General features: G+C 37.5%; 1 protein-coding gene across 2 annotated transcripts in view; it reads right to left on the bottom strand.

Annotated features, from left to right (window-relative positions):
• Arhgap32 (Rho GTPase activating protein 32) overlaps window positions 1-26,040 on the bottom strand; it is a 233,797-nt gene that overhangs the window by 141,767 nt on the left and 65,990 nt on the right. For both annotated transcript variants that reach the window (XM_041657642.1, XM_041657643.1), the window contains exon 2: window positions 7,063-7,171. In XM_041657642.1, coding sequence (XP_041513576.1) covers window positions 7,063-7,167 — 105 coding nt within the window. In that variant the 5' untranslated portion in view covers window positions 7,168-7,171. The remainder of the gene's footprint in view (window positions 1-7,062; window positions 7,172-26,040) is intronic.

Below are 26,040 nucleotides of genomic sequence, written 5' to 3'. Positions count from 1 at the left end.
TTCAATTCCCAAGTGCACTGAATCGTTATGTTTTTAAAGCACCAATGCTTACGTCACATATGGTTGGTTAAGGTATTTCTAATTCTCAAACATAAAATGAATAACAAAATCCTAATGTGATGGCACCAAAATGAATAGAGGAATACAAGTATGATGGTCAGGGTGGTTTTAGTCCAAAACTGGCAAAAAAAAAAAAAAAAAAAAACAAGCATGTGTGTATATACACACACCAGTTGTTTTACGTTGGTGTTTAAAAATCCATAATATGCAATTACTAAAGCTTTTCAATGAATTACAAATAATTCATTTTTAGTAATGTAGAAAATTTCTATATTTCTTTATTAATTTTCTTTCTTGTTTAGTTCACTGATTTGTCCTGTTTTAAGAAGTGGGGGCAGGATCTTATGATGCTGACTAAGCTGATCCCAAAATCCTAGACTCAAGCAAACTTCCCAACTCAGTCTCCTTGCTGCTCAGACTACAGGCAGTGTCTGGATTACAGTTTTCATTTTGTGAGAAGGGTTACATGTATGTATGTGTATTAGCATATGTGTGCCATGTGTAGAGGCCAGAGGATAACATCCTGGGTCTTCCTCAGTTGCTCTCCACCTTATCTTCTTTGAGACAAAATCTCATTGCACCCAGAGCTCACCCACCCATCAAACCACAGGGATCCTCCCTTTTCTGCCTCCCATGTGCTGGAAGTGGAAAGCAGATGAAGTTCTGGGGGAGGGTGCACTGTTGACATGGGTATGGCCTGGTCAAAGAGGCCAATGCCTCAGACTCAAAGGCATGGAAAGGCCTCACTCTGGTCATGGTATGAATGTGCAGGAAAGGCTAACCATCAACTGAGAGAGTAAGTGTAAAAAGCTCCCACTACAGTTTCTTCCTCTCCAGGATGACACTGCTCCCCTACAGAGTCCCTACCAATATCAGGTAACCCAGCCCCTCACTGGTTGCCATACAACACTGTGTATCCAGGCTACTGGTGCATCTTCACCTGAACACACAGCTCACTGAATCCAGATTTACGTCCCTGGTATCTGTCTTCATGGTCTTCTCTCCAAGTCAGGTTCCCAGGACCCAGCTGTACAGGCTTCAGCAACTGGGATTACAAGCAAACATGATGGCACCCAGCTTTGCATGTGGGTGCATGGATCCAAATTCGGATTCCCATGACTGTATGGCAAATACTTTACCAAGCGAGCTGTCACCCCAGCCTCTGGCTTGAATTTTTTAAAATAATGATTTTTGTTAGCAATCTTTGAAGAGTAGCAAACCATATCAGAAGAAGAGCACTAATTCAGGGGTTTACTACTGCTTTAATTTTTAAAATGTCTCTAAATAAAATCTCTTAAATTTAACAGTTCATAAATTTCTTAATCTCTTTAAATGTTGATGAAAAGCTAACTTTCTCATTGTACCATACAAATCAACAGTTAAGCCCACTAATTTTTACATTAACTCAAAACTAATTAAGTAGAACTGTCTTAGAGAAAAATTTAGAAAGTTTCTTTTACTAAATTTTTCTCAAAATGGTATTTCACTTGAGTAGTTCTGAGAGAAAATGGTGCAAAATTCATTTTTAGTCAGTATGTAAAACTAACATGTATTTCCAGAGAAAAGTTAGTAAAATACTGGCTCAAATTTCATTCCTGTATTTTGTTTTTTTCTTTTTGTTTTACATTTTTAGGTTTCTTTCTTTTTGAGAACATGGTTTTGCCTTATGTGCGTCTATGCATGATGTGCATGCCTGGTACCTTCTGAGGTCCAAAGAGAATGTAAGATCCCCTGGAACTGGAGTTACAGATGGGTTTGAACCACTATGTGGGTGCTGGGAACCAAACTCAGATCCTCTAGAAGAACAAGTGCTCTTAGCCACTAGCCAACTCTCCAACCCCCATTTTGTTTTTTGAAATGTGGTCTTGTGTAACTCAGGCTGGCCTGGAACTTGCTACATAGCTCAAATGACCTTAAACTTCTGATCCTTTTGTCTCTACCTTGGGAATTCTAAGATTAAAAGTGTGAATCTCTACATCTGGTTTTATCTGGTCCTAGTGATCAAGCTCGGGCTTGACACATGCTAGACAAGTGCTTTACCAACTAAACTATATCCACCACATTCCCTGTATATTTTTATAATTCAGGAATTTGATATTTATTGAATGTGATGTTTTTAACAGAAAGATTATAGTGTTCTCTCAAGGAACCTACGCATGAGAAAATTAAGAGTACAAAATAAGATTATTACAAGGAGTTGATACATGTGATATAAAAAGTAATTTTAAGATGGGTGTTATGATGCACACCTTTAATCCCAGCATTTAGGCTGGGCTAGACAGAGAAGCCCAGTCTCAAAACGAAACAAAAAAAGAAAATTAAAAGCGATTTCCACGTGTACTCAGATAAATTTGTTGGCACTGTAAAGACTGAATACAATAATTTTGTGTGCATACTACATGTACACAAACACAGAGTGAATGGAGCACTACAAAAAACTTATAAAAAAACAAAAAAAAACTTATGCTGTCTTTCTTTCTACTCACAAATTAAATGCAGATTTATTGGAAGTTATAAAACTATAAGGAAGACAATAATGGGCAAACAAATCACTAAATATTCTTTTATAAAAAATATTTATTTATTATGTATACAATATTCTATCTACATGTATGCCTGCAGACCAGAAGAGGGCACCAAACCTCATTACAGATGGTTGTGAGCCACCATGTAGTTGCTGGGAATTGAACTTAGGACCTTTGGAAGAGCAGGCTATGCTCTTAACTGCTGAGCCATCTCTCCAGCCCCTAAATATTCTTTCAATGGAATGCTCATCCCTCCAGAAATTACTTAAAAATAGTAATGGTACTGAATTTTTTCTTTTTTACTATTTTAAACTTGGTAAAGATGGATTCAATGTACAGAAAACTGAGAATGCTTCAAATAATCTCAAAAGAGATACAAATTATGTCTACTGGAATGGAACAATTGAGGTCAAAAGAGATACAAATCTTGTCCACGGGAATGGAACAATTTGCATGTGCTTTGGTGTCACAAGTGAAGATATTTTGGGTTTCTGGAGCAGTTTAACATCTGACAGCCAACATGTCAAGTTGATGAGACCTGAGATCAACTGAAAGCTAAACCTCTGGGTTACCTGTGAGGTGTTTCTTTGACTGAATTATTGACGTGGAACCCCACTCTAAATGTGCGAAGACCTTTCAAGGTGGCCCAGATGTAAGGGGATCCAAGAGACAAGCTTTGCTTTTTGCATACTTGCCTTCATGTCTCACTGTCCTGTTCACCTAAGGAGTTCATTTATTCCTTCACTGCTACTGCTATTGCCATTCTTCACTAACATCTGAATTTCCAACTTGAACAGAAGACCAGTGACTCTCTAAGAATTTCCCAAACCTTCCAGGACAAACTGGGACTGGCAACTAAAGCACTCAGCCTTATGAACTGAGAAGCCATCAGTTCTCAGGCTCTCCAATATGAAGACAACAACCTAGACAGAATTGTGTAAGCCCTTCTAAAAATCCCTTTTTATTAGATATTTGTTCTAACAGTTCTATTCCTCTAATAAAACCCTTAAAGGATTCCTTCTTTGAGTTAAATATATCTTGATGTGTTCAACCAGTAGTTTTGTGAAAGTCATGCTTATATGCTCTTTTAAAATGAATGTGAACCCTACCCTTCCTCAAAAAGATTGAAGGAAAGATGTGTCCACAACTGATTACAGTCGTACTGAGATCTGGAGTACAGTATAGGAATACTAAAGTGTAGTATAGATCACACTGAGAATTAAAAGAGTCATTTTAGCTCCAGGAGGCTTGGGAAAGCCTTCATCTAACAGGCTTATCCAGCCTTCTGACATTACAATATGGCATTGTCCTCTACAAAGTTCATACTCAAAAGCCGGGCGATGGTGGTGCACGCCTTTAATCCCAGCACTCGGGAGGCAGAGGCAGGCAGATCTCTGTGAGTTCGAGACCAGCCTGGTCTACAGAGCTAGTTCCAGGACAGGCTCCAAAGCTACAGAGAAGCCCTGTCTCGAAAAACAAAAAAAAAAACAAAACAAAAAAAAAAGTTCATACTCAAGAGCCATTCTACAGAAGAAGAAAAGTCACATAAAAATCTCATAATGGGGACTGGCTAAATGGCTCAGCAGATAAAGGCCTTTCCTGCTCAACAATGAAAACCTACTTGACAACTTAGTTTGATCCCTATAACCCATACAAAGGTAGAAGCAAAGAATCAACTTCCACAGTTATGTTCTGACTTCCGCACACATCTTTGGCATGTGTACTATACACATAACACACTCAGACAACACACACACACAGTAATAATAATAATGAATAAAATTTAAAAACTAAGTGAATTTTGAGTGTCACACAGTAAAGGAACAGAATAATGACAAATATTAACTTTTAAGTTAGATAGCAAAATATTATATGGTGAACTAAAAACAAATCAATATTATTAAGCTATTTTCAAATTACAAGAGGGCAAGTCTGAAAAATCAGAAACAGAACACCATGTAGAACAAACATATCACCATCTAGAACTTCTTCATAAAATTACAAAATTGTAACTTCAGTAACTTTTCTAATAGCTCATCTGTTGGCTGAACAAGAAAAGCTGATTACCAATAGAGGCAACTCAATTATGACTGACTATATCAGCCCAAGAAATTCAAACTCAAAAAATTCAAGCCCAGAAAATATGAACTGACTTAATCCCATTTTAGGAAAACAACTGTTTGAAAAGTTGAGTTAATATCAGTAGTTAGTCTAAAAAAACTAAGCAATAATGTTCCTTCCCTCGATGAATGGCTATGTGTAACCAGTAAGTTTCAGATTCAGATTCTGAGTTTAGGGGAGATGAAGTCTTGGCCCTATGAGGAATGTGCATTGCACATCTACAGGACAAAATGTTCACAAATAACTTAAATAAGCATTAATTCAGTACAATCCAAAGTAGAATTTACCATAACTATATCATAACTGATTTAGGCAAAAATATGTGCAGAAGAAGGGTTGGTTGAACATATTTTAGTTTCTACTATTGAACACTAAAATGCTTTGGTAACTTAGTTTGTTACAAAATTGGTATTTTGAAAGCAACTTAACCTACAATTACAAAGCAAAATAGTTTATAAAGTCATTTGAATGGTTAGTATTCCTAGATCAACATGTAGTCATAAACTACTGTATATACTTCCTAAGCTATCGAATCTTAAGGAGATTTTCTTTCCCATGAAAATTTGTAATGAAAATAATTTTCAAACTCAACCTGCAGGCTCAGGGCAGTATTGTTCAGATCATAATGCATGTGCAAAGTGAGTTCCATATAATAAATGTCATTTAACTGTGTAATGAAGTGCTTCCAACAATGTTTCAATGAGAAGTAGTTAACATGTAATATAATGATATTAAAAGGCAAATATAAATAAGAAAATCTAGTAACTATATAAATACAAATAGCAAAATTTGATCAATTAAGATAATATACTTGGAGCTCAGGATACAGTTTGATGCACCTGCCTGGCATGCACAGAGCCCTGGGTTTCCAATCGCCACTTCAAAAGATGATTATGCTTGTAACCTGTTATCAATAACTGAAAACCTATCTGAATGAAGTTACCTTTTACAAACTGAAATTTTTGAATTCTCATAGACCAGCATTGATAGATAAGTGTTTACACTATATTTTTATGACATGGAATATTAACTTTGAACTACAATTGAAAATAGTTATTTTAGCTCATAAAATTTTTCATTATTTTTGCTGATAGACCCCAGTTACAGATTTTTTTAAATAAGTAAAATGAGTGGCTGAAACATGTTTCCTGGAAAATTACACTGATGATTTTTTGTACCTTATTTCTCAACTAAATTTGGTTTCCCAGCAACTCAGCAAACTCAATTTTTTAGGGTAATCAGTTCAAAAACATGAAGTTATCCATGACATCATTAGGTCACAGTCATCAGTAAACATCATTCCTTTAAATCTATAAACCTAGAACTAAACTCTAACCTCACTGCAGCCACTACTATCTTGAGTCAGATGATCACCACTTCTGGCTTACTGTAGCACACCTCCCACACTCACACACACACACACACACACACACACACACACAGGTCTCTTGTATTATTATTGTACCCCTCACTGGTCTCCTGGTTTACTGGAGCACTCTCTCACTGGTCTCCTGGTTTACTGGAACACTCTCTCACTGGCCTCCTGGTTAAATGGAACAACCCCCCCACCCCCACCAGTCTCCTGGCTTACTAGAACACCCCCCTTCCTGGTCTCCTATCTTACTGGAGCACTCCCTCATCAGTTTCCTAGCTAACTGAGGTACCTCCTCCCTGGTCTCCTGGCTAACTGGTCTTGTGGTTTACTGGAGCACCGTATCACTGGTCTCTTGACTTCCTTTTTTTGCTTCTTAATACTTATTTTCAATCTGGACTTCCTTTAAAAGTCAAGCCAGATCCTCTCACTCCTCAGCCATAAGTTCTTCTGTGGTTTCTAACCTCACTCAGCAAAAGCCTAAGCCCTTGTCATTAGATCACATGGAAGCACATGATCTGTTCTCCACCCCCAGTACACTTCTTCTGACTTGCCCATATTCTTCCACCAACTCATTTAATTTGAGCTACGCTATTTGTGTTTCTTTCAGCTTTCTTTTTAATTCTATGACATAGCCTTTATTTAACTTGTTCTTTCATTGTCTAATATGTTCCCAGATACACATACTATTGCTCCTTTACATTCTTCAGTATCTGCTCATACTTCACCTTCTCGCAAAGGCCACCTGTAGACAGCGATTGTTATTTCACATTGTAGTCTACCTCTCTACCTACAGGTTCAAAAACAGTACCTGAAAATATCTACTCACTAAGCATACAAACCAACAAAAAGTACTGAATTGTTTCCTGTGAGTAATGTAGCAATCATTTTTCCTTACATATACTACACACACACACACACACAGAGAGAGAGAGAGAGAGAGAGAGAGAGAGAGAGAGAGAGAGAGATAAAACATTGACTTACCATTGCACTAAGTGTTTCTTCCCAATCAGGCCTCTCTCGAGGGTGAACATTTCTATGTAGCTCTGGAACAAAATCATCTTCTTCAGACTGTATTGAGGGCTTCATTTTCCTAGAGAAAGAAACATGAGAGACTTTTATAAGAATTTCCATTTCAACAAAAACTGTCGAAATGAACACAATCCAAAAGGCAGTAAAAAATACCTTCAGATTTTAAATTTAACTCAAAAAACGTGAGTGGTAGATGGTGATCCTTAATTTCTACTCTGGCTTCCAGAGATCTACCCTGATATACCAAACACCTGCTTCCTATTCCAGAAAATAACTATAATAATTACTATACAAGGCCTGATTACATCTATTCAACATAATGTGAACCTTGAAAATGATCTGTTACAGAAATCATTTACTCTGAAACTGTGTCTACAGACTGTGCTAAGCATTAGTAAACCTTCATAAGGGGTCTGGGAAGATGCATGATGAATGATGAGGCTCGTTAAGGGCTTACTGGACAAGCACAAGGACCTAAGCAGCCAAGACTGTATGTAATACACTGTTCATGTACACACATACAACACCACTAACACAAAAGTCCCTGTGCAAATTCCCCTCAAATCAATATATTAATGGTTATGTGCTCAAAGATGTCAACAAAGCCATTCAAAATGAAGGTTAAGAAAAAAAGAAAGAAAATCAGCTGAGAACTGAGTAACTCATCAGCAGCCCAGCAATGCTGAAGAAACAAGGGACAAGATGGCAACACTATGTGCTCTAAGCTCTTGACTGAGACTCCAAGAAAGCCATGTCTCCGAACTGAGCCCGAGAGAACAAGAAGTAACATTAAGGTTGTAACCAAGCCACACAGGGTCAGAAGTGCTAGGGAAAATACTCAAATTTAGAAAATAAAAAAGTAAAACAAATAAAAACAAGATCTATTGAAAATTCCCCATCTACATTACATGATATCCAATAATAAATTAAGAGGCAAACTAAAAAAAAAAAAAAAGTAAGTAAAAAGTTAAGGCAAACTCTCATCTAATTCAGATTTTTAAATTACCGAAAAAATAGAGGCAGTATGGTCCATTTGTAGAGTCTGCTCCAGATAAAGGAATCTTTAAGCAGCATCACTCCTGGTCCAGCAGGAAATGACAGATAAAGGGCCATCAAGATGATTTAGTTCTAACTCCCAGACCCACATGGTGGAAAGACAGAACCTCCATGCATGTGCTATAGCATGTGTGCCCATGTACATATTATATACACACATACAATAAATCAATAAAAATAATTAAAATTATAAGAGCTTGCTAAGGCAGATAATCTACAAAATTGAAACTTTCCTAGAATGCATCAGATAAAAAGACTCAGGGCAGGCAACCAGAGTAAATTCTAGAGAAATTAAAAGTATGGGCTTTTTCATGATGAAACAGATCACAGGCAACTACTTGCCTAGGGCCAAGCAAGGGAAAGAGAGATAGACTAGCTGGTAAGAAGCATTTGCTTAATTTTTTATTAAGCTGCTTAAAATATTTATGACTCATATATTCAGTGAAAATGAAAGAAAAACAGATAAAAGTGAAGATTTCAACAGGGGATTGGAGTATTGAGACACTCATGTTCACTCTAAGACTAAGAAATATATATGCAATTACAGATTCATTAGATGTGGGCCACAGGGATGGTTCAGTAGGTAAAGGTGCTTGCTGTCATGACTGATACCTGAGTTTGATCCCCAGAATCGGATGGAAAGAGAGAATCAACTTCTGAACATTATTCTCTGACCTCTACACACTACCATGGAGGGCATGTGTTGTTAGAGCAGTAAGAAAACAGATGAATACAAAAACAAAAAAAGGTAGTTTAAATTTTTTTTTAAAAGGAATTCACTAGATATGTTTAAAAACAAACCTGACTGAATAGTTAACTAGAAAACAATCATCAAACTTGAAGAACAAAAAAAAAAGGAGAAGAAAATATAACACAAAAAATGGCAAATAAGTCAGGTGGTGGTGTGTCTTTAAATTCAGAGGCAGAGACAGGAGGATCTCTTTGAGTTCTAGGATAGCCAAGGACAGCTAAGGCTACATAGAGAAACCTTGTCTCAAAAAAATGTAATAATATAAGCTCTTACATATTTCTAAATTGATGATAAAAAGTAAATGATGAGATAGAGAAAGGAACAAAATCAGCATTTTAAAAACAATGTCTGGAAAATTTTTTAACTAATAAAAGCCATCAAGCTCTCAACTCAAGCCAAAATTTAATTTTAAATTTTTATTTATTTTTAGTTTATGTGTGGGGATATTTTGCCTGTATGCATGAGTGCACATTATGTGCATGTAGTACCTGTGGAAGCCACAAAAAGCATCAGATCCCTGGGGATTGGTGCTACAGACTGTTGTGAGTTGTCATATGGATGCTGGGACTTGACCAGAGTCCTCTGGAAGAGCAGCCAGTGCTTTTAAGTTCTGGGTCATCTCTCCAGTCCTCAAGCAGAATTTTTTAAAGCAAATTCTGTATAACACAGCTAAACTACTAAATATAAAATTCTACAAGAAACTCAAAGTCAGTACAAAGGACAAACTGACTTCAAAGAAGCAAAAATAATACAAAAAAGTAAAGCGAAAGCATGAGTCACTGTAATAGGAAAACACTGTAACCTAGGATCTTCTACCTTTCCAAACATCCATTGGAAAAAAGCAGGTAAGATAAGCCATGTTCAAAACGAAACTGAATTTACCAAAAGGAAAGGAAACTAAGTGAACAAAGTTGAGAACTATAGAAACTAGAAAATAGAAAAGATTGACAGACTAATGGGTGGAAGAATGCATAATTACAACCCCAGAATTTGTAAGTCAGGGCCACACTGTGCTACAAGGTGACTTTGAGGCCATCCAGGACAACAAAGTGACATACTCAAAAAGTCAGTAGTAGTAGCAATGCTTTATGAGATATGTATTTGTGTGTGTGCACACACACATTATATAAGTACAAAAACAGAAAAAAAATCTCTGGGAGCCGGGCAATGGTGGCGCACGCCTTTAATCCCAGTACTAGGGAGGCAGGCAGATCTCTGTGAGTTCGAGACTACAGAGCTAGTTCCAAAACCCTGTCTCAAAAAACCAAAAAAAAAAAATCTCTGGGCCTGTGTATGAGGAAGTTTCTAAACTAGGTTAACTGAGTGGTGAAGAAACATCTTAAAAATGAGCAGAATCCATGGCCTGGGGTCTTCCTCGCACTTGCTGAAAAGGAGAAAGGGACTGAGCAACAGGACTCCCCACTCTGTTCCTGACTGTAGATGCAATGTGACAGTCACCGCAGGCTCCTGCTGCCATGACTTCTCTGCCTCCACTGACTATGTGCCCATGAACCAAGAGCAAAATGAGCTCTTCCTTCCTTCAGTGGCTTTGCCAGATACTTTTGGAAGGATTGGAAGTACAAGGTCACCCTCAGCTACAAAGTAAGCTTGAAGCTTGAAGCTAGACTGAATGTATCAGACTCAGAAAGGTGGGATAAGAATAAATCATATATACAAAACCAAAAATGAGAAAGGTTGATTATTCTTCAATATCTAAAAAAAAAAAGACAGATGGAAGTGGGGGGAACACACTGAATACTGAAAAAGGAGTCAACCATAACTGGAATACAAATGGGTAATATAATGATTCTGAGGACATTGTAAACAATTTTATTTCAATGCAGTTAGAGTCTAATTTAAATGAAAATTTTAAGTCCCTGAAGCATATAATCTACCAGTACTAAAAAAAAAAAAATACAGTCTTATAGTTGTATAGGTAGTTAAATCTGTAAGAAAACTCTGGGCTCATGTGTATTCATTTGTGCATTATTTCAAGCACTGAAGGAATAAATAATAACACTCTTAAATACATATACTCCTCCATATTACGAAATAAACACCTCTCAAGCCATTCAATAAGCCAACCAAGTCTTACAGCTGATATCACTAAACAAAAGCTGACAAAGGCATCACTAGGAAAGAAAATGAAATGTGACACCATAAACAGAGCTCCATAGCAAGCTAGTGGAGGGGGGAGAGAAAGAAGAGAGAGAGGGGAGTTCAAAATTAAACTGGGTTAAGATCTAAGATCTAAGACCAACCAGACTCTGAAAGGTGGGAATCATATACGATTCTAACAGCTAACATTTGGCACCTATCATAAGTTTCAAAGGGGGACTATTTTAAAGAACACAGCTAACATAATTCTTAAAGGTGAATTAGGAAAAACAGAAGATGTCTCTGGTAACACTATCTGAGGCCCTACTCAGTTATTGCTGCCCTTTTTTTTTTCAAGTTACAAAAAGAAAAATAAACAACATAAAATTAGAAAAATAAAGACTGTAATTATTTGACATATACATAGGTAATATGAAAGTCTCTATAATTTAAAATTATAAGAAATTTAGCAATATTCCTGAATAGTCAATATGTAAAAATCAAGTATATTACTATATAATACTGTATGTTTACAATTATTTGTGCTCAAAATGTAACCAACACACATATTTTACTATATTTCATAAAATAGGCTACTACAAAGTAAGAATTAGCACTGCTACTTATACCAAATGAATAAATTTCACAAATGTTCAGCAACAAAAGCCACCACCCATCACATTATACATAATTCTATTCAGATGAAGCTCACAAAACAACAAAATTCATCTACAATGACCCAAGTAAGAATAAAGAAAAACAAGAAAACTGTGGAACACTAGAAAAGTTATCTTGATGAGGCTGTGTGTAACTGAACGTGTAGAAAGAGGGACAAACTGAAGACTTCACTATATGAACATTATATTGGAATAAAAGTATAAAATAAAGGCTCACTATCAGACAGTAAAGATTAATTTACTAGACATGAATGTGTTCACATATACTGTGTCTCATAATAATTAACTGACTTCATAAAAACTTGGTATCTACATATTACAGGAACTCCTGTTCTCTGCTTTTAAATTATGAACAACTGTTTGCTCTTCACATGTTTGAGGGCAGCCTCACCTTTTACAGAACATTCCACTGCTTAAGAATTTTCAACTATGAAATCTAAAGTACCTATAGCTATTTTTTTACAAGCTTCTGTAAAATAATTTTAGTCTTGAACCTGTCTGTATACAGTAGAACAAAATGAGAAATTCCCTCAAAAAGAAAGGTATCAGTTAAACTGCCCTGCTGCTTCTCCTGAGAAAACTCTTCACATCTTTAACACACACTGTTTGTACCAGTTCCTGATGCAGGAGGTCTTTCTGTATATGTGTTGCTTTTATTGGTTGATGAATAAAGCTGTTTTGGCCAATGATTTAACAGTTAAACAAGGTGGGAATTTCAAGTAGAGATTAAGAGAGAAAGTAGGTAAAGTCAAAGAGATGTCATGCAGCTGTAGGAAAAAGATGTCTGAACCCCTTAACAGTAGGCCACAGACTCATGTTGATACACAGAATAATAGAAATGGGTTAATTTAAGATTTAAGAGCTAGCTAGAAATATGCCGAGTCGTTGGCCAGCCAGTATTGTTATTAATATGGCTCTGGGAGATAGCCTACACAGCAAATCTGATCACCTCGGCTCATCTCAGCTGTGGCTGAAGTAATTCAGTAGTAAGTCTGAAGCCCTGAGGCTTCTGTGTATTCTGTACACCTACGACTGAGACAAACTACAACCTGACACTGTAGAGTATGACATATCACTATCCCACCTTCGGAAGACACTAAGAGCTGTGACTGCAAAGCCTCTACATATAGGAGCCTGGGGCTGGAGAGGTAGCTCAGCAGTTAGAGTATACGCTGTTCCTTTCAGACAATCCCAGTTCAGTTCCCAGCACCCACTTGGTAGATAAAAACAATCTGTAGCTCCAGCTCCAGGGGATCTGACCTCCACAGGCACTGCATACATTGGTTCAGACATACTTCCAGGCAAAACACCTACAGACATAAACTAAAAATAAACCAATGTTTTAAAATATGCAGGATATCTTTTCTGGATAGTTTTTATAGATTAATATATGCTTAAATAAATTAGAAATATTCAAAATTCGTAAGAAATTTTTAAAACAAAATTTCTAGCACTAATGGGGCTAGTTACATTGTTGAAAATGATATCCAGATTTTCTAAAGCTAGTTGTTGTCAGCCTATTCACTTCCAACTAAAAATGTCTGATGTTTTAATAGTCATTACAGTTTTAGCAACCAAAGTTCCCAGTCCAGTATCCCCCACTACTGAATGGTACTATGTGCCCCACTGGCTTGGGGGAGCCCTCTATACCATCTCTAGGCTTCTCATCCTATGTCTTTTCTTTACAACTCAGCACTACAGATTTCAACTACTATGGAGTTATTCCATAATATTCATTTACCCAAGTCATTTATGGTTTTCTCTTTCCTAAATCATTCCATGACTAAGTTAATCAGCCCAAATCAATTTACTTCAACATTTATTCACCTATTTATTATACTGAATGCACAATTAGATTGAACTAATATCTTTATGGTATTACACAGTTTCATTCTGAACAAAGTATATTCTTAGTTTATTTCCTGACTTCTTTTATGTTCTTTGGTAAAGTCTTATATTATACTGTTATGTTTGTTGTCATTTTTAAACATGTCTTAAAGAATCAGATTAGGTTGATTTGGGGCATCTTTTTAAATTTATTACTTTTTTCTTCCATTATATCTTATAACCTACTGGTATTTGACAGTTCAATATGCTATTATTAGATATTTTACAAAGAGAAAAAATGGAATGTGTTGCCACATCAATTGCTCTAGATATAGCAGTTTTCCTAGAAGCCCTACTTCCCAGTCTGAAGACAGCAAGGCAGCCACTCATATCCCCAGAAATTCAGCATGCTCAGCACCAAGCCTTTCAGAGAAGTTTCCTATCAAGGGCCTTAGGGGACTGGGGTGGGAAAAAAACAACTTTTGCACTGTGCTTTGCATTCCAGACTACATATATGTGAAGAAACAAATGTCTCTCCCCAGTCTGCAAAACTTCTGTAAGTTCAATAAAGGGAAAAGAATTCTGGACAAAATAAATCCTGGCTGACATCATCAGGCCAGACTGATCAATTTCAGGAAGACTAAAAGCAAATGGGATCATCCTGATTGGTAAACCAAAGTCTCACCTAAGGCAGGGATGAGACTGAACACATAGAAGGCAAAAGTATCCTACAAAGCTTTCCTTACCAAGTAGGGAAAAGAGAAGAAAAGAGAGCCAAGACAGAAAAAAAAAAAAAACAGAACTTAGGTAGAAGAAATTACTTTATTTAAAATAATTATAACTGAATGAGAACATAGAAAAGAAAATGAATGATTGTCAAAGAAAGCAAACGAGCAGCAGAACTTCCAAAGTGTCCAGGAAGGGTCATCTGTTCTTGTTAAGTTCATTTCCTTTTGAAGCACAGTCTATGTAGCCATGGCTAGACTGGACCTTGCTATGTAGACTTGCCCTCAAACTCACAGAGGTACCCTTAAGTTCTGTGATAAAAAGAGAGTTCTATTTTTTTAAGGTTAACTATGGTACATTTATGAGTAAAAGTTTCAGTATGTCAGAGCTTTAATTTAATAAGTATGATAGTGTAATTAACTGAGAAACTTTGAGTTGAGAAAGAATGTAATGGTTAGGGGGAATCTTAAGTGTCCTCCCTCCCTCCCTCCCCCCATCCCCGTGTGTGTGTGTGTGTGTGTGTGTGTGTGTGTGTGTGTGTGTGTGTGCTGAGAATAAACCCAGGCATACTAGACAAGTATTCTAACACTGACCCATATGCTAACCTATATTTTTAACATAACTTAATAAATCAAGAATTTTTAAACTATTTACACTGTTTTTATGCTCTAAGGCCTTTTTGAACATCAAAAACCTCATGCAGACAAGCATATACCTTTCTTATGAAAGGTTCACCTTGGGCACCAACCCAAAGGGCTGAATTACTGAAATACCAGGAAAGTCTTGCACTAGCATGCCTTGAGGTTAGGACAAATTTATTTCACAAATCATAACAACAGAATAATGGATGAGCTCCAACATTGCATACATTTTCTGAGGCTAGGGATGCTTACACCAGACTCTCATGATTATTATTCTAACATTGATAAGAATATGTTAACTAAAAACTGTATTTAATATTAAACAAATATTTTGAGGACCAAACTGAACTTCAAAGCAACATAATTCTTTCTGGCAAAATATACACATTGTGGCATTTTGTATGAGATATTAAAATGAGATGCCTATAAAAGATCTATTTTATACAATGGACATGAGTATAGAGCTGTAATTATTTGAATGGTTAGGTTTTAGTATTTTCTCTCCATCTTTCCCAGTTCATAAAAACTGGTTGGTAATCTCAAAATCAAAAACTTCAGAAGACAAGAATGATAAAAACTGGGAATTGTGAAGTCTTCTAGTAATAAATAAATCACTCTAATATAAAAGTAAACCCATAGAAGAAATGAAGTCCCACTACCCAGTCCTACTGAACATTTCAGCATCATTGCAGAATCATTCCAAGCAAGGCAGATGGGATAAGCCAGTCAAGCACATGAGATACAAGTTCCATAATGTTTAAGACCAATACACCCTCCCTGGTCCACTCAGTAAGGTGTGTACACCACCCTGTTCTGCTAAGTGGAGTAAGAAGTTTCTCTTCTCACTTAAAAACAATGGTCTAGAAGGCAGACACAAGTAGAGGTGCTTAAGGGACTCAAAATAGTGGGTTCATGGCTCCACCCTAGTGTTGACTGCATATCTACACATCAGTGATACAGAGAAATACCTCAAAGGAAGTTCAAAACTGTGGTGCCTCTGAGAAGTTATTGCTTAAGTAGAGAGTAGCAGAATAGACCAGATAAATCGCAAACCTTTTCTACAATGAAACTCATTCATTACACTTGGACTCAAATCTTTAGATGTCTTTGCAACATGATAATGTTGGCTAAGCAGATCTAAGACATAAAACCCCACCTGGAAAACATTTTTTTTAAAAAAATGACTATTTTATAGACTTGCTATACAGTTAACAGATATACAGCCTAATATATTTTTATGTAACTACTCTAAATAAAATTTCTCTTTCCTGACAAGATTCTACATTTACAATCTTCCTTTTCTGGGTTATAGTTCCCTTCTCACTTACAGAAAGCTCCTTTTAATGATCATTCAAGGCTATTCTATCCTAAGGGCTCAAAGACTTTCTAAATAGTGTAAGAACCACTGTTCAGGGGGACAAGGCAGATAAAGCACACAACATTAACTCCATAATACAAATGAGAAGTCAGAGGAGCAGAGATCGGCATCCATAGCCCTGAACCTCACAATGGAGAGTGAACAACTCCTACAGTGCTACCAGAAAAAGTTCTGTTTCCTGCTCCCAAGTCCAAAGATAAAGGCTATTGTAGAAGCTAACAGACAAGCATTTGCTCTTCTCTCTGAGTACAGCACCTTCCCTAAAGCAGACAGTGGCTAGAGTCACCAAGAACCCACATTCCAGATACCTGATAACTCAACATTAGTTCTCTCACCCAGGACTCCTCTAGTGACATGGTATCATTTTTTAGGAGTATATTTAAAACAGAACTTAGGTGCTATTCATGAGAGGAGAAGAATATACAATCTTTTGACCTCATCTCATTTAGGAGACAGAAAGAGACAGAGAGACAGACAGACATAAAAAGAGTGCAACCAAGACAACGATTTGGAAGTAGGTGAATTAGCACAGGTTTTAAAGAAGTCGAAACTTTCATAACTATAAAACTAACTTTAAAAACACCTCTCCTCTAGTAGACTGTATTACTTGTTTCTCGGGAGTCAGAGCTGTAGCGCATCTCATCCAACCCTTCACCTTCCACACCCACATGCATTTTTCTGCTTGGCGTTTCAGCAGGAACATGCTGTGGATGTTGTGAAAGCCTGCACTGCCTTGTTTCCTCATGCTTTACTGATGAATAGGGCGAGAAACACTGTGAAATGGAGCCTAACCCACATCTCTTTCTGGGATTTGTAAATAAAATCCCAAAGGCATATCTCGTTTGGAAGAGTGATGGTGATATTCAGACAGGATATGCAGTTGTAAACAACAACAAACTCCCTATGGTTTCATGGTTTCCTAAAACAATACCTACAAGTAGCTCAGTTTCTCAGAATGACTATGTTGTCAGTACTCCCTAAGACAAGGGTTCAGCCTTACAGACTTACTTTTAAATGTCAAAAGAAAATCATAGGAGAATTCCCACTGCTTAACAAATAAATCTAGAATTATAGTACTTCACATACTATAAAGTATCAACAGAGCCAGGCCCAAGTTGTACCTTCCTTTGGCAAATCCACAAAGTATCACAATTTTAATGAAGACGGTTTTACTAAAAAAAAAAAAAAAAAAAAAAAAAATAAATAAATAAATAAATAAATAAATAGAAATACATTTTAAAAAAGTATACTGATAGGAGATACACAGACCACAATAAACACCAGTAGATATGTGTAACATCAGCACCATTGAGAGAGATGAGGCTTATGCAAATCTGCAAGGCTAAAAAATATTATAGTGCAAAAAAATGAAATGAAAAAGAATGATATGAAATAAAAGCTCATTTTCATAGTCTCAACATTTTAGAATATACTTCTCATTTGTTTCAACCATGAGTAACAAATTTAATGTGATCTATCAAGAGCTCCTAACATTTAATGGCTCCTTTCCTTAACTAAGATCTAAAAATAAATTCTAGATTTAAAAAATAAAATCCTTTAACTTCAGAGGGAAACACATATGCACACAAAGTTTGTGTTTGAGAGAGAGAGAGAGAGAGAGAGAGAGAGAGAGAGAGAGGGAGGAAGGGAGGGAGGGGGGAGGATACTTGTTTTGAGTATTAAACATAAAGAGTTGATGAACTGATAGATAGTCACCTGCCTAAGGACTATTAGGTAAAATTACAAAGATATCTAATTGCCCATGTTCATTACGGTAGTGGGTGTATGTAGCTCAAACTTCAAATTTCATCAAGAGATTTTTTTTAATGACTATAAATGTGTTAAATTCTTAACCATGTATGAAACAGACTTCCTAAATTCTGTAACAATGCAATGAAATTAAGTACTGTCAGTTTCCTCCAGCAGCAAAACCTCTAAACAGAGGCCACAGAACTCTCAACCAGGAGGCATCCTACAAAACCTCAAGTATTAAGTTTCTACCAGAAATTCCAAAGCCCAGAAAGACATGGGTGTGGGTGAGTGGGTAAAAATGAGAATCAAAGCCACAACATAACTTATGTGAATTTAGTTAAGATATTTCATATATGTTCATAAATGCAGGCAACTGTCCACACACACACAACACACTTTAGAACACATTACCAAGAAAAAAAAGTGAAATATCCATTAGATGCAAATGAATTTGATCTGAAGATCAAATCTATTAAGATACAAATCAGACACAGAAAGGGGTAGCAGTTCATTATGAGTCTCTACTTGAAATTCCTGAAATGCTACTATAAAACCTGTCTAACACCTTCTCTTCCTGGTGTTGGAACAAGTAGTTGAAAATATATTTTACAAGCTCAGGGCAAGTTGTGGAATGAAGAATGCTATAGCCAATTGAAAAGTTGCCCTCTTCCATTCCAAATCTATCCAGAGAGAAACAGAATAGACCGAAGAGGAGGACAGAACAGGCAAAAGATTGAGAAGAGAAGAACTCCTAAATTACCTGAAATTTTCTTTCGTTTCTTCGTCTTCATCATCAGTCAGCTGGGTTATAACTTCAGAATCCAGCCAAAACACACTGTCGTCCCCCAAAGAGCCACTCTCACTTTCTGTCTCCATCTCGTACTGAGATCCTCAAGGCATGGGATATGAAGCACCAGTGTTCAGGTTGGTTAGCACTACTGCTGCTCACTCAAGAATGTGGCAGCTCTAGCTGGTAAGTGATGATGCTGGTTTCATTGCAGCTGGGAGTACAGACAGGAAATCCCAGGCAGCACACTCACTGCATATGACTATGCACCTGTCATACCTTAGACCCTCCCACTGCCTTAGGCTCTATGACCTACATAATAAAAACCAGAGTCCAAATCAGGGTGATCTTTCAATAATTATCCACTTTTAATAACTATTTTTCTTATGTCGTTTCCAGGTAATAGGTATTTTCAAAAAGCAGGTTTCTGTTTGCAACTCAGGCTTTAATATGATAAACAGAAAACTCAAAAGGCTAACTACAAACATCTGTGTCCTGTGCTAGGCTCCATGCAAGACACAGTTACACACCTCACAGTTAGGGAGGATCACAATTAATAGAGAAAATATGCAATGTCTAGGGACCTTCCCAGCTTCCTGCCTTCTAATGTTACGTATCTTTCCTTCCTTTGCTCAAGTGACCAGAGTGATAAGAGAAAAATAAGCCTGTTCAGGGCTCATCTAAGAAAAAAAGTGTAAAAAGGTGAAAGACACTGACAATTATTATATGAAATAAAAACATTAAGACATGTTCACACATTTACACTGGAAAGGTCCATGCTGGCAATAAAATGGTTTACTAGGAAGTAAGTCCAAGTATTGGATCAGTAACATTGCAAACAATAGAATCGCTTCTTTGAAAAAAAGCCATGCTGTTAGCAACCACAGATGTATCCTATAGTGGTGGGTACTTGTCTCCTACCGAGCAACAACAAACATGGAGCCCTGATTTTTATGCTAGGTCCAAACAGACTTCAGAAAAAGAAAAGGACAAAACCAACATCCAAGAGTTTTCTCATTTGAAAGCTCGGAAAATTAACTTCTGGGTGATTTGGCTTATATAGTACCTTTTCCTCCCTGGAACTTATAGAATACTCATTGACTTAATGCTGCAGCTTTGACAACTGATGAAGGTTTAGTCTCCTGCTAGAAACTAAAATTTATTGGCAAGCCTGAAAACAGGTATAAAAAATGAATTGTTTCTGACAGGGATTTGGAAAAATTCCCTAACACTTTACATAAAAACATCTTGCAAAATATTCAAGTTTCTACCTAAGACAAATCTTAGCAAATTCAGATCTCTATAATCACTTCAAAAATGAGAATATGACCATGGGTATCACTCTAACAAATTTCTTATCAGCTAACAAAGACTTTGAGGGTGTGAATTAAATTTCTTCTTTGTGCTATACATTAACATAAGTGCCCCCCAAAACAGATATTTAAATCTAAAAATTAAATTACTGAACATCATAAGAAATTCCTTTCAACCAACCATCTTACAGTAGAAGTGTCCTGAGTATAATTTTATAGAGTTCTCACTAAATTTTTAGAAAGTCATAAAAATCATAAAACACAAATCAATCTTCTTATATAAAAAATGTTTATATCCAGCTGGTAATGGCTCAGTGGATAAAATGTCATCTACATAAATATAAAGACATAAGATTAAGTTCCCTAGAATCCACAGATAAAGTCAACTATGGGGGCTGAAGAGATGACTCAGCAGTTTAGAGTACTGATTGTTCTTACAGAGGACCCAGGTTCAATTCCCAGCACTCAAATGGATGATCACAACCATCTCGTCTGCCCTCTTCAGGCACCAAGTTACACACATGGCATACCAACATGCATGCAGGCAAAACACCCATACACATAAAACAAATATATGTTTTAATTTTTAAAAAAATTTTAAAGCCAAGTATGGCTGCATGTGTCTGTAACAATGGGACCAATGGGAGCAGAAAAGGTAAACCCTTTCAGTCTAGCCCAAACTTTAAACTCCAGGTTCAGTGAGAAGATTACATCTAAGAAAATAAGGCAGGGAATGATAGAGTTGGACATCATATCAAATTCTGGCCTCCACACATGTACACACAAATGACTATATCTACACACACACGGGGGGGGGTGTTCATAACTTCTATAACAATAATACCAAACATGAACACAGTCAAAATGTAAAAAAGAAAATGGAAAGAAAAGAAGCACATCACAGCTGGTTAGTTTTTTTAAATATCCAATCAGTTGACACAAATCTCTAAGACCCAAGAGCCCAGAGGAAAATTGATAAAAAACAAAATAACCAACAAAACTCACAAGATTTTATCACACATGAAAAAGCACTTAATGTAACACGGGAACAAGGGAAGAGGGCCCACAAAGAGAGATCTTTAAAATTTTTGCACATAAGTAAGGATTTTAAATGTTTTTAATAAGCAGGTTTGGTGGTGCACACCATTCATCCCAAGGAAGAGGCAGGCATTAGGATGAGTTCCAGGTCACCCATGGCTCCACAATGAAACTCTGTTGCCTGAGCAGGGCATTAACTAACAAATTCCCACCACCAGGCATGAGAACCCTGCCCCCCTTTTCCAAGTTGGTCAAGGGAATCCAAGAGACTCCCAAAACTCTATAGGCTAATGATACTGTCATTGATGCTTTCTGGAAGTGGAAGGTAAGTCTCTATTGCTGTATTTTGGACACAAAACCTGGAGGATTAGAGCTGGACCTGAAAATCTCCCTAAGGACTATCTTTAAAACCAAGATACCATGCAAACTTCCAAAGAAGAGGAACAACCATTAATCCTACTGAGCTGTGATGTCTATGAACCACGACAAAGACCAGTAATACACATTATCCCGTAGGGTGCAACAGCAGCACACATACATGTCTTAGCAGTAACAGACAACTCTGAGTGGAATCCTGCTTGATACTGGAAACCTAGATAACTACCTGAGGCTAGTGAAGTCCTGGATCTTGGAGCATACAACCATCACTTTACTAAAACAACATAATTCCCAACTACCTTCTAAATATTTATCCTTATCCTCACAGGTAAATATAGGCCTCACCCTCATCAAAAGGGGGAAAAAAAGTCTATAACAGAGACCAATACAGAAAACCACAACCAATCAAAGCATAGGACAAGGGGCCATATAGTGCTCAGTGCTCAGGCCTAATGGGTACATTTACAACAACACAATTCCTGCACCTAAGGCTCAGAGATCATAATGAGAGTTGTTTGGAGCGGGGGTGAGGGGGAGAGACTAGGACTAAAGACAGTAAGAAGAAGAGGAACAGGAAGTATGCTGTGAGATGTGAGATTGTGTCTTTTAAAAATGTCCGAGAAGCTAGACCCATGAAGTTTCATCAACACAGCTGCCTATAGGACAGCTAAACAACCTATAAAACATCCTAAACAAGGATGACACTGAGACAACCTAACATGGAAGGGAGATATATGGTTGGGACTCAACCCTTGACAAAGAAATACAGGCAATTGAGCAATGTTGGGAGTGAGAGAACTAGTCTTCCCTAGGAAGCATTCCCAAATTGGTTATCTAATGCCAAGTGATTAGCGCTGAAGTCATCTATACACAAGTAATATTATACAGACTGAGCAGGGTGTTTTATATATTTAGGAACATACACATATACATGACAACAGTTAAAGAAAAAAGGTCATAAATTTTGAAGAGCAAAGGGTACATAGGAAGGACTGGAGGGAATGAAAGAAGAAGGAAATGATGTAATTATATTTTAATTTCAAAAAATGTAAAGATCTTGAACTGAAAGGTGATAAGGGAAAATCAATATGCATGTAGGTGAGAGATTAAACAGGTGCATCCTCTATGCAGGAAGAGCTGGTAAAACCCACCAAAATACAAAACAGGCATCTACTTAGCCCAGTAATATTACAAACAGGAACGCCCATGGTAGTACACTTTATGATAGCAAAAGAGAACACCCCACACAGCACTTAGGTCTGGATTAACATTGAATCACATAATTAACTCACGGATGATGGAGGAAGGTCATTGGTTAAGTAATAAAGAAACTGCTTGGCCTCATAGGTTAAAACATAGGTGGGAGGAGTAAACAGAACAGAATGCTGGGAGGAAGAGGAAGTGAGCTCAGACTCGACAGCTCTCCTCTCAGGGGCAGACGCGATCAATGAAGCTCCAACCCAGGATGGACATAGGCTAGAATCTTCCCGGTAAGTGCACCTTGGGGTGCTATACACAGATGATTAGAAATGGGCTAAATTAATATGTAAGAATTAGCCTAGAAGAGGCTAGATAGAAATGGGCCAAGCAGTGTTTAAATGAATACAGTTTGTGTGTTGTTATTTCGGGCATAAGCTAGCAGGCGGCCAGGGTGCTGGGGATGCAGCCCCGCCGCTCCTATTACAACACACGGAAAAGCCACAGTGCACAATGCTACATAGGTAAGAAGACAAAGCAGCCTAATGCTTATGATGAGAACAATTAGCAGAAACACTGTGAAGGCAAAGAAAAAAAAGAGGCAAAGTGTAGCACAGCACATACAGGTGCCACCATTCTGCTTCAGAGAAAGATGCCCATACAGATGCGCAGATCTTCCACTGAAGGAAAACAGGAAAGAAAACTTGAGTTTTCACTATATTGTGCTATACTTTATTTTATATATTATATTGCCCTTGCAAAAAATTGATCTTTGATGTCCCTCAAGAGGTAATTGTGTTTTTATACAGCTATAGTATACAAAATCTTGATTCTCTCCTATTTCTAAACATTCTCCAATCCCCCTAGTCACTTTTTCTTTTACCCCTTCTTTTGTTTGTTCAGTATCACAGCTGACCTTCCGCACTTCTGCACGTCCTTTAAACATGATAAACTGTGGACAGGTTTTATGCAAAAGACAGACGGAAAGTTGGCTTATATAAAGCACTCTGGAAACAGCCTATTTGGGTCCTTCTACAATTTAAGAATCCCAACTCCAGAAAGCCTGCTTCAGGGGCAGTCTTTATCCCACAGGAACCAGGTAGACTTCCTAAGACATTTAACACTTTTGACCTGGCATCAGATTTTTTTTTTTCAATTTATGTTTTTCAACACATGTTTCCATCTTCTGTTCCCCTTTCAGAAGTCAATATAGATCTAGCAGAACAAATAAATGACTACCAGAAGGGAATGGGGAGAGAAACAGAGTGGATAACTGAAACTAGCAGACAATAACTCCAAACTCCTGATGCCATGTTCTCCTCATTTGGTTTTGTTTGTTGTTTTGTAGTACTGAATCTAAGTCCTCATGCATACACGATCCACCACTCTGCTGTATCATCAGCACTTTCTGTTGACTTGTTTAAACCCAGAGCAAGCAAGCTTCACTTTCAATTAGGTTTGGTAGGCAGCAAGTTGTGCACTAATTCACAGGAGTTGTTAGTAGTGAGTTTCGAATCATTCCCACCAATGATGTCAGTAGAAATCCCACAAATGATTTAAAAATCCCACTAGGGCACCTCCTAAATGACTCAGAGGGTATAGGCACTTGTCACAAACCTACATGGTAGGAAGAGAGAACCAACTTTTAAAACTTGTCCTGTGACCTCCACACAAGTCTTGGCATATGTGCACGCATACATTCACAATAAAGAAATGTGAAAAAAAAAATCCCGTTAGAAGAACTTCTTAAAGAGAATGGTGAGAATGCTATTTGAAAAAGGGTCTTGTATGTAGCCCAGGCTGGCCTAGAACTTACAATGCAACCCAAATTGACCTCAAATTCATGGCAATCCTCCTGCCTTGGCCCCCTATTGTGATGATTACAGGCATGTACTACCACAATAGACTTAGAAATGTGACTTATTTTTCAAAGAGCAGTGGTAAAGTCCTACAGCGGCAAATACTAAGCCTGCAGCAGAGCTAAGCCCTCTGTTTTTTGGGTTTTTTTTTTCTTTTAAGACTAGTCAAGTGCAGTAGTGAGAAGGGGGAAAGTGAAGAACAGGAGTTCAATCTGTAACTGACTGTGAACAATCGAGATAACTCACTACCTTCGGACCAGCCCTAAGCCCTCTGCATAAAGCTGACAGCCAGTTTAAGAGGCAGAAACCATGTAGCTACCACAATACCACCCGGCCTGGCAATAGCACTATTACAATAATGCCACTATTGCTGCCATAGTGACATGTCTGTTAGATGAGCAACTCATCGCTTCCTGCCTGAATCTAAGGTCACTCCATGGGAGGTAAACCATGTCTAGCACTGTACATGGGTCAAAAGCTCATGGCTGTGGAGGCTACAGAAACCTCTGCTGCTGTATTGCTAAGTGGACATGGTATTGAACTGCCTTCTGGATATTTATATTTATAGCCATAGATCAGTATTTCTCTCAGCCTTTGTCAGAGAAGCTTCTACTCACAGGAGAAGTCAGTAGAAATAGAGAATCATAACCAGTCAAACTTCTAAGAATAAATGACTGTTTAATGCCCAGTCTTAAACAGAGCATCTATTTCATCCCTCCAAGGCTCAGGAACATCAACGAAATGGAGTGAAAAGGATGTAAAGCCCAAAGATGTGGAGAAGCATTATGAGACAGTCTTCAGAACACAACATGGCTGTTACACTCATGAACTCACAGTGGCTATGAGTCTAAGATAGGCCCATCAACATTCAGTAATGGAGGGGAGGGACTCATGAGATCTTATACCTCCTTGAGTAGTTACTGGAAGTTAATGGTCATTAGGGGAAGGAAAGACAATTTTTTCAGTGATTTAGTTACTTGTAAGTTGCCCATGCCTCATTCAAGAACCTCTAACTAAACTGTATGGGGGGCAGGGAGGAAAAGCATACACTATAAGAAAGATGAAGACAGGAGGGGGGGTGTTGGGAAGAAGGGATTTAGTTAGAGTGGGGGGAGAAGATAATGGGCAGTGTGCAAACGACCAAAATAATTAAAACATATATAAAAATGTCAAAAATAGTAAAAATATTTCCCCCAAAAATGTGGTAAAAACCAACACGATTGCTGTACTGCAAATAAAGATACTCATATTCATCACCCAGGGATATGCATGTCACAAATCTGCACTGAAAATGCTTTTCATGTATTTGTGAGTCTAAGGCAGAAAAGCTCAATTTCTAGGCCAGACTGGGCTATACAAAGAAATTCAGGGAGGGAGGGAGGAAGAAAAAAAGAGAGGGCAAGAGAGCAGGAGGGTGGGAGAAGGAGGAAGAGGGAGGGAGAAAGTACAGGGG

The sequence above is a fragment of the Microtus oregoni genome, unplaced genomic scaffold (genome assembly GCF_018167655.1).
Source record: "Microtus oregoni isolate MIOR12 unplaced genomic scaffold, Mior012 000008F_ref0000371, whole genome shotgun sequence".
Taxonomy (NCBI): Eukaryota; Metazoa; Chordata; class Mammalia; order Rodentia; family Cricetidae; genus Microtus; species Microtus oregoni.
Note: the sequence above shows the minus strand (reverse complement) of the source record. Positions and strands in the feature narration are given on the sequence as shown.